At 17.1% G+C, this 12,641-nt stretch overlaps 3 protein-coding genes across 3 annotated transcripts, besides 24 other annotated features; 2 read left to right on the forward strand and 1 right to left on the reverse strand. All coding sequences in view use genetic code 6, as the record gives it.

The window, feature by feature from the left end:
* Positions 1–703: 703 nt before the first annotated feature.
* Positions 704–761: a microsatellite.
* Positions 762–1,036: 275 nt separating this feature from the next.
* Positions 1,037–1,378, forward strand: IMG5_055110 (hypothetical protein; the record flags this gene model as incomplete). The annotated part of the gene is made up of 1 exon (XM_004037306.1): positions 1,037–1,378. One exon carries the CDS (start codon positions 1,037–1,039, stop codon positions 1,376–1,378), a length of 342 nt encoding a protein of 113 aa, XP_004037354.1.
* Positions 1,379–1,905: 527 nt separating this feature from the next.
* Positions 1,906–1,943: a microsatellite.
* Positions 1,944–2,759: 816 nt separating this feature from the next.
* On the reverse strand, positions 2,760–4,602 carry IMG5_055120 (zinc knuckle family protein, putative; the record flags this gene model as incomplete). The annotated part of the gene is made up of 5 exons (XM_004037307.1): positions 4,474–4,602; positions 4,328–4,407; positions 3,169–4,198; positions 3,036–3,118; positions 2,760–2,824 (listed from the first exon to the last, which is right to left on the reverse strand). Exons 2-5 carry the CDS (start codon positions 4,395–4,397, stop codon positions 2,760–2,762), a joined length of 1,248 nt encoding a protein of 415 aa, XP_004037355.1. The 5' UTR covers positions 4,398–4,407; positions 4,474–4,602.
* Positions 3,126–3,163: a microsatellite.
* Positions 4,386–4,428: a microsatellite.
* Positions 4,603–5,494: 892 nt separating the features above from the next.
* Positions 5,495–5,541: a microsatellite.
* A 230-nt stretch (positions 5,542–5,771) lies between these two features.
* IMG5_055130 (hypothetical protein) lies at positions 5,772–8,874 on the forward strand (the record flags this gene model as incomplete). The annotated part of the gene is made up of 7 exons (XM_004037308.1): positions 5,772–5,799; positions 6,162–6,207; positions 6,267–6,520; positions 6,569–6,821; positions 6,869–7,280; positions 7,353–7,493; positions 7,541–8,874. Coding segments are annotated over 7 exons (2,468 nt in total), but the record flags the coding sequence as incomplete, so codon positions are not given.
* Positions 7,495–7,535: a microsatellite.
* Positions 8,171–8,209: a microsatellite.
* A 232-nt stretch (positions 8,875–9,106) lies between the features above and the next one.
* Positions 9,107–9,163: a microsatellite.
* A 75-nt stretch (positions 9,164–9,238) lies between these two features.
* Positions 9,239–9,325: a microsatellite.
* Positions 9,264–9,416: a microsatellite.
* Positions 9,271–9,329: a microsatellite.
* Positions 9,345–9,403: a microsatellite.
* Positions 9,353–9,417: a microsatellite.
* Positions 9,418–9,718: 301 nt separating this feature from the next.
* Positions 9,719–9,763: a microsatellite.
* Positions 9,764–10,872: 1,109 nt separating this feature from the next.
* Positions 10,873–10,923: a microsatellite.
* Positions 10,924–11,480: 557 nt separating this feature from the next.
* Positions 11,481–11,551: a microsatellite.
* Positions 11,505–11,573: a microsatellite.
* A 27-nt stretch (positions 11,574–11,600) lies between these two features.
* Positions 11,601–11,667: a microsatellite.
* Positions 11,668–11,778: 111 nt separating this feature from the next.
* Positions 11,779–11,904: a microsatellite.
* Positions 11,782–11,863: a microsatellite.
* Positions 11,801–11,913: a microsatellite.
* Positions 11,807–11,864: a microsatellite.
* Positions 11,824–11,913: a microsatellite.
* Positions 11,840–11,881: a microsatellite.
* Positions 11,914–12,641: the final 728 nt, after the last annotated feature.

A 12,641-nucleotide genomic window follows, 5' to 3' on the forward strand; every position in this document is an offset into this window, starting at 1 on the left:
ATTAATCAATTAATTCCATAATTATTTTTATCAAGTAATTATTCATTATTATTTTAGTTTTGATGAAAGCTGCCATAATTATCTTAGTTTTTTATTAAATTTCTATAAAAATTATCCTATTATTCAATTAAATCAGCATTATAGTATTATTAAGAAGAATCGTATTCATAATTTTTATTAATTTTACCAGTTTACAATTGTCTTCTTTTTTCTCTAAAGAATTAAAATAAGCAAATTAAAATAAATATAGCAAAATGTATTGAACATGAAATCCATAATGCATTTTAGCTTTTTTATGAATCTTATATTTTCCAATCTTAATATTGATGACCATTTAAAATAATTATTCCAATTATCAACTTCATAAATATTAATATAAAATTATATGGTTTTTTTATTTTGTAAATTTATTACATAAAATATTCCTCCTAAAAAATTTAGAATTAAACAAAAAGAAAGGCCTATTTAATTTTAGTAAAAATAAATATTTAAAATATTAAATAACTTTACAAAACATATATTTATAATTTTTATATTGTAATTTAAAATATTTGTAGAAATCTTTATTTATTTTTGGTTTTATTGAATAATTTATTAAAAACTTAAATAATTTAGATATACATTATGTTTTGATATAATAGAATAATAAATAATAGATATTCTTTAAAAAAATATAGCTTTATTATATATATTTATAATCAAATTAAAAATATTTTAATTATTTAATTTAATTTAAATATATTTTTTTTATTAAATATAATAAATAAATACTTTATGTAATAACCTTTCGAGATAAATATTTATTTGCCTATAATAGGGGCTTCAATATCATTTTTAGTTTTAAAATTAAATAATATTCTAAAAAAAGAAAGTATTAAATTATATAACGTACCAAACCAAAAAGTACATCGATATTGGGTCGGAATTTCTTTATTTAGTTGCATAGCATTTTATTACTTTAAATTTAACAAATTTCATGATATATAAGTATTTGAATATCCAGAAACATTGATATAAGGTAATTTAATGGGTTAGTATGCTATTGGAGGAGCAATTACGGGAGTAGGATATTTTTTAGCATATCAACAATACACAATATTTAATATATATGAAAATAAACAAATAATAGGGTTAAGCGTTTATTATATATTAGCTTATATTGTTAATTAAATAAAACTTGGTTTTGAATAAAGTGAAGGAGTTAATTTTATATAAGAATTCGATTATTAATAATATAATTTTTATTCACTTATTTTTACTTTTTCTTTATTTTTTATTTTCTTTTCTTACGAAGTATTTATTGGATTTTTTTTAGCTTTTGGAATTTTTATTTCTTAAAGCTTTAAAAAAGATTAATTATTTAATATAAGTTTTTTGATTTTTATTGCTATTTTGAATATACTTAATTATGTCTTCAAAAATATAGATTAAATAGGATAAAAAATTAAATTTAAATAATTTGTTTGTGGAAATATATTAGCTGGAATTGGATATGGTTTAACTGGAATTATACCTGAAAATGCTGTTTTACATTTAGCAGTTTTTACTCCTCATATAACTTTGCTATTTATTATATGTTTTATTGTTGGTTTTAGTTCAGCTTTGACTATTTATGTAGTTGTAAATTATGATATTGATAAAAAAATGCAAGAATTGGAAGATAAATTATAATGAAATATTTTTTTTTTTGATAAATTAAACAATATTTTTATTATTATTAATTTCTTTTTTGTAACTTTATAAACCTTTATAAACTTATTAAAAAAAAGGCCATTGTCATTTTTTCTCTCCTTTATATTTGTTGTTGTTTGAGTTTTTAAAAAAAATTAAGAAAAAAAAACAACTAAAACAAAATATGAAAAAATAATATACGTTTTAATAATTTTATTTTTAAAAAAAAATCAATAAAATATTTATTTTTTAAAATATATATTTTGTAAAATTGATTTTTTTTTGAATAATTATAGCAATAATTAAAATAATTCATTTTTATTTATTTTATAATTATTATTAAAACTATAAGAAAGCTGCTTATGTACTACTTTATAAATTATTTATCTAAGGTATAGTTGTTGATGTATTAGCTGTAGTCTAAAAAGGATTATATTAAGGAGCGGTTATTGGCTATTAATAATACTAAGGATAATAATTAGACGGTACTAAAGGATTTGCGAATGAAGGATAAATATTATTCGGTTAATAATAAGAAGTATTTAATAAAGTTTGCATTGGATTCTAGACAGAATTTTGATAATATTATTATTATTATTATTAAGTTAATACATTTTACATGTAATTTTATTATAAAGGTAATATAGTATTAGACTATAGAGAAGGATTAGCAAGCAACGAAGGTTAATATTATTAGTATTATTGCATTTACAATTATTATTAAAGTTATGGGGTAAGAGGTGCCTAGAAATTTGAATTGGGTTATGTTTGACCAAATTAGTTTAAATAAGCACTCTAACTATTATTATACATTTAAGTTGAGGCGAGAAGAGATTATTAAGAATTTTATTAAGATAATTAGATTTATTGTTGTTACATTTGGAAATTATTAAAATCTATCATTTGCATTTACATTTAAATTGGGTCAGAGTTTGTTTTATTTTCGGATGACTTTTCTTGTTTTAAAAGATCTTCTTATTAATTCTGTTAAAGTTTTGTTAGTTCTTCCTTTAGTTTTTGACTATAATCTATATCCATTTAATTTTATTACTATTATTACCTATTTTCATCTAAGTCATATTTTAACATCAGTTGGCTAGGGTCTATATGTATTTAATCTGTTATAAAACTTGTATTTGTTATTGTAGATTATCTATTTTAATTATTTTCTTGTTTTAAAGTTGATGCATAATTTAATAAATTATTTGCATCTTTTCCTTCTATTTATAGTAAAAAATCTGCAAATTTTTAATTTATGTCGCCTTAGTTTGCATTTTGAGCATCTTCTTGCATTTTTTATTAATATTCTATTTTTTTATTAAATTTATATAAATATGTATTAATTGTTTTTTAAAAATAATAACCTTTTTTTAATTTGCAATCAATAGTAACATGTCCTTTATCACCACAAATTTAGCATTTAATTTCGATTTTATCAAACGTAGTTCTTTTATTAAAATAAATAAATAAATTATAAAATATATTAATAAATGTTACTTTGCTGTACATTCCCAAACTCTATGGCCTGTTTAATGACATTTAGGACAAAAATCTTAATTAAGGTAATCAGTAATAATAGCAATTTAATTATAAGGAGTTTCGTTTTTTTTATCTTCCCCTCTTAATATTTCATCTATAAGTTTTGTTGCTTTTTCTAATTATTCTTCTGTTTAAGCAGTTATAAAAACATGTAATTTATCATTTGTATCATTATCAACTCTTCTACTTCCGTTTCCTGAACCTTTTCCTTTAATGCTAATTTTACAACTTGTTTGTTATTCTAAGCTTTTATGGGTGGCACCTTTTGGTCCTATGATTCTTTATTTTAATTACTCTGCATGACTTTCTGGAAGGTATATTTTTTTTGTTTTTTTTAAATGCTTATAATCATGAGGAGGCACAAATGTAGGATTAATTTTCATACATTCTTCTATTAAGTTATGTTTTTCCTTTTATATTGTTTCGTATTCAACTATATCACGTGTATTAATTCTCTTTCCTGATTCATTATATATAGGTTCCGGTGAAGGTGATCTACAATCTTCATCATCTAAAATATTTTTGGTTTTATATAACTACTTATTATTTATTTCATCTAGCCGATATAATCTTATCAAATACTCGAAATCATCGTCGCTTATTTATAAAGGTATATAATTTAATAATGGAGGGTGAAAAGTCTTCTCATATTCAGCTCCCCATCTTGATGGGGCAGGTTCTTATACTGGAGCCTAAAAATATGAATTAATTTTGTTACTTTCGTGTGTTAATGCGAGAAGGCCGTAACCTGTTTTTAAACCTTATAATGGATTAAATATAACTGGGTTTTATATTTTTTAGCGAATTTATGGTCTGTCACCCCAACGTGATTTACGTTTCGGAAGATCATTTTCATCTTTCATTTAATCTTCAAATGGAATTGTAAATATTGTCTCTCCATCTATTTAAATTTAATCAGCGAAAAAATATCCTTCCTTTTTATAATTATATTAGTCATAGTTTGTTTTGTCCTCTTTGAGTTGTATTTCTATTTATTTATTTATTTATTATATTTTAAATATACTATAATTATAATAATAAAAATAATATGTTTTGGATAAGAAAATTGTATATATATGAAATATGTTTTTTTTTGAAATAAAAAAAAATATAAAACTTTGTTTTTTTATAGTTGTGATTTTTTTCTAAGATAATTTTTTTAAGAAATAGATCTTTTTTTATTTCATAAATATTTTTCTTTTTTAAATATTTGTATTTATATATGATATTTAATATTTTTATATTAAAGTTATATAATATTACTGTCTATTTCTTCTTCTCTTATTATTGGATGGTCTTCTTCTGGTAATGGTGGTGCTCCATTTTAAGTTAATATTATAGATTGTTAATTTTATTCTGATGAAATCATTTTTTATTTTTTAAATATTAATTAAAAATATTTTAGTAAATAAAATAAAGAAAATATATAAAAATGTTTAATTTTTTAATTTAATATATTATAATTTAAAAAAGAAAAAATATTAATATAATTTTTTTATAAAAAAATATGAGAATAATGGGAATTTTTATTAAATAAAAAAAATATTAGACACATTTAAATTAATAAAAATCAGATTTTTATTTTATAGTAAAAGAATTTAATATATATTTTTATTTAAAAATTTTAATTAATTTTAATCAATTTAATTTGTTTACTAAAAGATATTCTCAAATAAAATTAAATGTCAATAAATAATAAAAGTATTAAAAAATAAATAATTTAAAGAAAAAATATTAGATAGTTAATAATTGTAAATAGATACAACAAATTAAAATATTATTACTAATATTTAATATTTTTCTAAAATAAAAATTATATTAATTATAATAAATATGGAATATAGCTATAATTATAACTATAAAATATAAAGAGAATATAACAAAAGCGATATAAATTAAGGCGCAATAATAAGAAGTCAAATATTTTCACCTTTGCAAGACTATGAGTTTATGAAAATGAATTAAAATCTTCATGATGATTCATTAAATTCAATAGAATAAACTAACAAAAATCATATAAGTGTATATAAAAAAATAATTATTTATATCAAATTTTTGTATTTTTATTAAACAAAAATAAAATTTTAATAATAGTATACTTCTACCAACAATTTATAATAATTCATTAAAAATGAAAATTTAGCTTAAACTGATTAAAATTTATATTCGATTGAAAAAAAAAATTATTAAAGTAACCTATCTCTAGAAAGTATTGAAAATGAGAAAAAAGTAAAATAATAATTTGTTTAGGAAGAAGACTAAAACAAAGAAAATAATGATGATTAAGAAAATGATGAAGAAAATGAAAAAGAAAATGAAGAAGAAAGTGAATAATCTGAAGAAACAAATAAAATTCAGACCTAAAAATAGGCAATATTAAATATTGTACGGAATAGAAATTAAACAAAAGCATGTAAACGTTATTTAAAATAAAAGAAAGATGAATAACAATAATTATCAGAATCAAATAATGAATTTAAACGTTCAAGTACAAGAGAATAATAGCCTTAAAAAGATTAAATGAATTCTAGTTTAAAATAAAATTTTGGAGCAAATTATTAATGGAAAAAAATAGGAATAATGAAAAGAGTAAAAAATTTAGTAATATTTTATTAGAATAGATATATTATAAAAATATTGTAACTTAAATGACTTACAGCAAAATGCTATTAACGATATTACTTTTTTCAGGTAAACAGATGTTTAATGGAACTTAAATAAATTATTTTAATAAATTCCTGTTTTTGAACCAAATTAGAATTTACATTTAATATGGAATATTATTTTGTTTTCTGTACTTTTTCTTAATTGTATGTTTATTCCTTTGAAAACTTCCCTTGAAATTTAAGTTGAATAAGAAACTTTTATTAATTATTGCTTTTATTAAATTCCTTAATATATATTACTTGTTGATATTTTTATTAATTTTAATATTGCTTTTTATGAAAAAGGAACTTTGGTTGTGAATCATGTTAAAATTTTTAAAGAATATATTAAGTTAAAAAAAAATTATTTTTTTTTACTTTTTTATTTAATATTTTTTTTCTTCTTAAAAGGTTTAATTTTCCACTTAATGTTTTAACAACTATTATATTTATTAGTAATACTGATCATACTATTGTTTAGTGGGTTTAAATGATTAGAATTTTTCAAATTCCTGATTTAATTGGGAAAATAGACGAACACTTTTAACTTTAGTAAAGATTTAATACTATTTTTGAATTAATTAAGCTTTTTATACTTGTCTTTGCTTGCGCTCATTTTGTTGGTTGTGGTTTTCATTTTGTGGCTGTATAAGAAATAAAAGCAGGTAAATATGTTAATATCTGTAAAAAAATTAATTTTTTATTTTTTATAGGAGTTTCCGAAACTTGGTTACATAAATAAAATCTAGCTTAAAGTAATGATTATCTGTTGAGATATTTAAATAGTATTTATTTTGGGTTTATTACTATGATTACAGTTGGGTACGGTGATATATGCCCTGTTACTCCTTTAGAAAAATCGTACACTATTATTATTACTGTTTTAAGCTGTGGTATGTTTGGATATTCAATGAATACTATAGGAGCCATTTTTTAAGAAATATCTAAAAAAGAAGCTTATTTCAAGTTTTTTATATATAAAATAAAAAATAATAACTTTTATGTTTTATAAGATAAGTAAAATATGATATGACTTAATATATGAGAAGTAGAGAAATTCCTAAGAATTTGTAAATTAAAGTTCTTAAAAATTTAGAATATACAAATATTATAAATGGAGATTAAGTAAAAAAAGGAGAATAAATAATGAATTGTTTAAATTCTACTTTAAGAAATTAAATCAAAAGAGAATTTTATGGAAGAATTTTATGTAATTATAAAATTTTTAATTTAAATTTTTCTTAAGAATCACGATAAGAAATATGTCTTTATATGAAAGAAATTATTGTATAACCAGGAGAAATTTTACTTGAATAAAAACAAAACAATAATATGATATATTTTCTTTATAAAGGAGAGTTTGAAATTATTGTTTAAAATTAAAATTAAAAGACTTAAAATTATTCAATAATAGGTAGAGCAGTTGTAAAAAAAAAATATTTTATCTAATATAATATTATATATTATAAATAAAATTATTTTGCTATACAAAAAAAGAATGGAAGCATGCTAGGATAATTTAGCTTTTTTACAGGTTTTCCTGAATAATATAGTGTTAGAAGTTCAGATACTAGTTATTTATTATATTGCGATAGAGATAGTTTTTAATAGGCAATATCAAAATATTAGCATGATTAAGTAAATAAATATATATATAAAAAAATTATATATAAATAAATAAAAAGTAAGTTTTTTGTAAATTAAAAGACAATCTCCTTATTTATAACCGACATTTTGATACTACTTGTTTTAGTTGTAATAAATTAGGACATGAAACACATAACTGCTAATTTTTTTATAATAAGCATTTGAAATATATTGTTATTTAAAAAAGTATTTTAAATATTCCGTAAATTCGACAATTATTAAACGCAAGGAGACCTTAAAAAGATTACAATTCATTAAAATAACGAGAAGAAATAATGAAAAAAGCTAGGAAAATAAGACTCAATTATTTTTATGAAGCTTTCGAAGGAATTCCAATCGAAGTAGAAGAAGAAGACTTAGATCTTTAATAAAATGATATGGAATTTGTTATTTTTGTACCAGCGGTAAGATATGAAAATTATGTTTTGGTTTACAGTGAAAGGGAATTATCAGATTTGAGTGAAAATGAATATGAGAATAATTAAGAAGAATATTAGTTTTTTAATTTTAAAATTAAAAGTAATGAAAAAATAAGTGAAGTTGAATAATAAATAAAAAGAAATACATTAAGAAATAGACAAAGTATTTTTGATAAGGCTTTAATTTCAAAATTATAATAAAAAAGTATGAATTCATATAAAAATTTCGGAAGTATTACTAGTGAGATTGAAAATGAAGACGAAGAAAACGAAGAAGAAGAGAACGAATCAAAAAAAAAAAAGAACTAAAAGAAGAAAAAAAAGTTAAAGAAGAAAATGAGAAAGAATAAGAAGATAATAGTGAAAAAATATTAAACTTTACTAATTTAAATTTGGTTGAAAATAAAGACAAAAATAATTCATTACTTTAAATTTAAGTAATTAATAAATAATCTTTTATTTCAAGCAATTTTTCAAATTCTACTATAAATGAAGAAAATTTAGAAGATTTATAAAAGAATGAAATTTTAAAGTTAGGAAATCACTAAGCTTTATGCTTGTCGAAAGTTGAAAATAAAAATGTTATGCAGAAAAATCATGAAATATTAAGTAAAATAAACTATGATAATATAAAAAGGTTTTCACATGATAATAGTTAAATTTAAGATAATAGTAAAATAAAATAGTCATTATAAGATTATTAAAGTATTAAAAGTTAATAAAATGTCCAATAAAATACTAAAAGCTCAATTATTAAAGTTGATTATATAAATATTAACCAACATAATCATAAATAACAAAATAGTCTAGTTAAAATCCCGTAAGTTTAAAATAATAATAATAGCAGTTAAACTAAAATTAATATAGGAAATATTTTGGAAAAATAAAACACTTAATATAGTAATAATAGTAATTGTTCAGAAGAAAATAAAGAATAAAAAACACAATATTTTATAAAATAATAAGTATTCAATACTTAACAAAGTTAATAAAAAGGTGAAACAAATAATTAATATTGTATAATGTTAGACAAATTTGAAAATTTTAAAGAATTTACAGGATACTTTCCTAATAATAATATATCTAAAATACTTGCTATATAGTAAGTAAATTATAATAAAAATATGTAGCTAAAAAAAAAGAAAAGAAATAATAAAAGGAATTAGACATTATTGTGTAAAATATAAAATAATAAGCAAAAATCAAATATAACAGAGAAAAGTCAAAAAAAATAAGAAAAATAATAATGATAAAAAAAAAATATATAAAATATAATTTTAATATAAAATTAGAAATAAATAAATTATTAAATTAAAATTATATATATAATTGAAATATTAACATTTATTTTTATTTATATATTAATTTATATTTATTTATTTATTTATTTATTTATTTATTTATTTATCTTGTATTTATATAATATTAAAATAATTTTTATTTTATAATATAATTTTTTTTATTAATCTATTTATTTTTATTTTATAATTAATTTTCTTATGTAGAATATTAAATATAATATTAATTATTATTTTAACTTATTTGAATATAATTTAGAAGGAATTTATTTTTAAGATTATAATAATATGTAATTTAATATTAATGTTTTAGAAAAGTAAATTTAATTTGATAACATTAAAAATGATTTGATAAAGAAATTCAATTCTTTATTAAATAACATGGAAATATCAAATACTGGTTCATCCTATTTTATTTAAAATTAACTTTTTTAACTATAATAAATTTTGTAAACGCCAATATAAAATTTAATTATATCATTAAATAAAATAAAAAGCCAATAAGAATATACAAATATAATAAATAATAAATTACAACTATAATTAAAAAATGAAAGTTATTTAAATGAAAATAATTAATATGGTTATTCATTAATTCATCATAAAAATAGATAAAACAATATTTTGGATATAATGATAGCTTTTTAAAAAAGATAAAACCAATATAGATATTAAAGCTTAAATAAATAAAAAAGGAATTAATTTACTTTCTAATAAAATATAATTTAAAAAATAGATAATGAGTGCATTTAAGATAATATAAAAAATAATTAAATAGAGTTAGATAATTAAATAATATAAATTAACGAAAAAGAGTTGAAAATTATGGACTTGAATATGAATATAAAAAACATTTATCAATAATAATTAAAGTTTTTTAATGAAATTAAATAATAGGAATAATATTTTTAAATATAATATGATGAATTAAATATAATTAAAAATGATTTAGAATTTTAAATTTAAACACATATTAATTTATTATAAGCAGAATAAAATGATGATAGTTTTATCAAAAATTAAAATTAAAATAATGAAGAAAATATACTTTTTTTATAAAATATTTAATAATTATAAAATTAAATTAGTTTTTTATAATATGATTGTGTCAATAATGATGAAATTGTTATTTTAAAAAACTTATATTAATAAATTTTTACTGAAAATGAATAATTATAAAAGTAATATTTCTTTTTTTATTTAAATAATTTTTAGATATATATTTAATTATTTAATTCAGCGATTTATAAAAATAAAATTAAAATTTAGAGAATTATTAAGAAAAATTTAAAAATAATAATATTTGTTAAAAAAATAATAACAAGAAAGAAATAAAATTAAATTTATTTAAATGATTTAATATTCAAAATAAATAATAATAAGAGAATCTAAAATTAATAAAGGAATAGATTGGAGATAATCAATAATATATTGAAGACAAGTAAAAAAATAATATTAATTAAAATGAAAATTATATATAATAATTTAATAATTATTTAAAAGAAAAGAATTGAAAGTTTAGAAGTTACAAGAATTGCAAAATAGTTTAATTATTAAATAAAATAATGAATAAATAAACGATATTCAAAATCAAATTTGGAAAACTCAAGAAAATATTGATTAAATAAATATTAAAAATTAAAATTTTGAATAATATAAAAAGTCTAAATAATTATATGAAAATTTAAATAATGAATAAAAATCATTAAGTTATTAAAATACAAGTACATTGGAAAATATTTAATAATATGAAAATTAGATTTTAAAATATAAATATGAAAAAGATAAAATTCAAAAAGAAAATCAACTAAATTAAGAAAAACTTAAATTAGAATAATGCTTTTCAAAAGAAAGAAACGAAGAATTCTTAATTTAAGTCGAATAAAAATTATAATAAAAAAATACATTAAAAGAAAATGTATTAATAATTAACGAAGAAATTGATATTTTAAATAAAGAAAAAGAAGACATAAATTATAAATATATATAAAATGAAAAAAAAAAATGCAGTTTGTAAGAAATAGAAAATAATAAAAAAAAATTACTAGAATTTTAGAAGAAAAATAATGATTTAAGAAATTAAATAAATATATTCAAAAATAATATTAAAGAAAAAAAAAATGAAATTGATAATTAAAATCAAATGTTAGATGGATATTTAAAACCCGAAATGTAGAAATATTTTGATTAAATAAATGAATTTAATGAAAAAGAAATTGAATATAATTACAGGATAAAATTATTTTCATAAAAAAATTGATAATAATTATAAATATAAATCGATTAAAATATAAATAATTTAATATATAAAAATAAAATAATAATAATAAAAAAAAAAAAAAATTATATAAAAAGATATTAAAAAAAATTAATAATTAAAAAAAAAAAAAATATATATTATTATTAATTATAATTAAAAATAAAATTTATTTATTTATAATTATAATTTTAATAAATTATAAAATTTAACAAAAAAAAATTATATAAATATATAATCTAATAATATATAAATAAATATATGTATATGTATATGTATGTATTTTAATTTATTTCAAATACAATTTTTTTTTATTTTTTATAATTTATATTATTAATTTTTTTTTATTTTTTTTAAATTTTTTTTTATTTTTTATATATTTTTTTTTTAATAATTTTTTTTTATGTTATTAAAACTATTTTTTATTTATAATTTTTATCATATTAATTTTTTAACATATTCTATTTATGTTTTTTGTATTTTAATTCAATCTCTTTATATTTAACTCTTATATATAAAATAATGTTGTCAATATTAATACATCTAATTTTTATGATAATCAGAAGGATTATTTTTTTATTGTAAATTTTTCGTTTTTATAATTTTGCTTCTCTTATTCTTATTTTATTTTTACCCATAATATCTGAAAGTTTCTATTATAATTGCATTTAAATACTATATTTCTAATAATTTTTTTTTTTTTTAATTTTTACTCACACCATATTGTTATTTTAAATAATAAATTATGATTCCTCATAAATGAAATCTAATCTATTCTAGCAAAATAAAAATTATATTTTATTTATAATATCTTCTTTATATAATTACTTTCATTTATTATATATCCATTTTATTATTCTTCTAATCTGTTTTTTGCAATTTTTTTTAATAAATAAATTACATAAATTTTTTAATTTATTTAAAACTTAATAATTTCATTAGGTCTTTCCTTCCAATTTCATATTTAAAAGTTTTTAAAAAATTAATAATTGTATTTTTTAAATTAACAATATAGATTGCTAACTAAATATGATGAGAGAGAGTTAATATAAGTAAAGTTTTTTTTTTCAAAATTATTACTATAAAAAGATTATACAATTAACAACTTTAGATGTAATTTCTTAAAATAGCCCAATTAATAAATATTTTATAATTAATTTTCTCT

Source organism: Ichthyophthirius multifiliis (genome assembly GCF_000220395.1).
Source record: "Ichthyophthirius multifiliis unplaced genomic scaffold scaff_1120509250191, whole genome shotgun sequence".
NCBI classification, from domain to species: Eukaryota; Ciliophora; class Oligohymenophorea; order Hymenostomatida; genus Ichthyophthirius; species Ichthyophthirius multifiliis.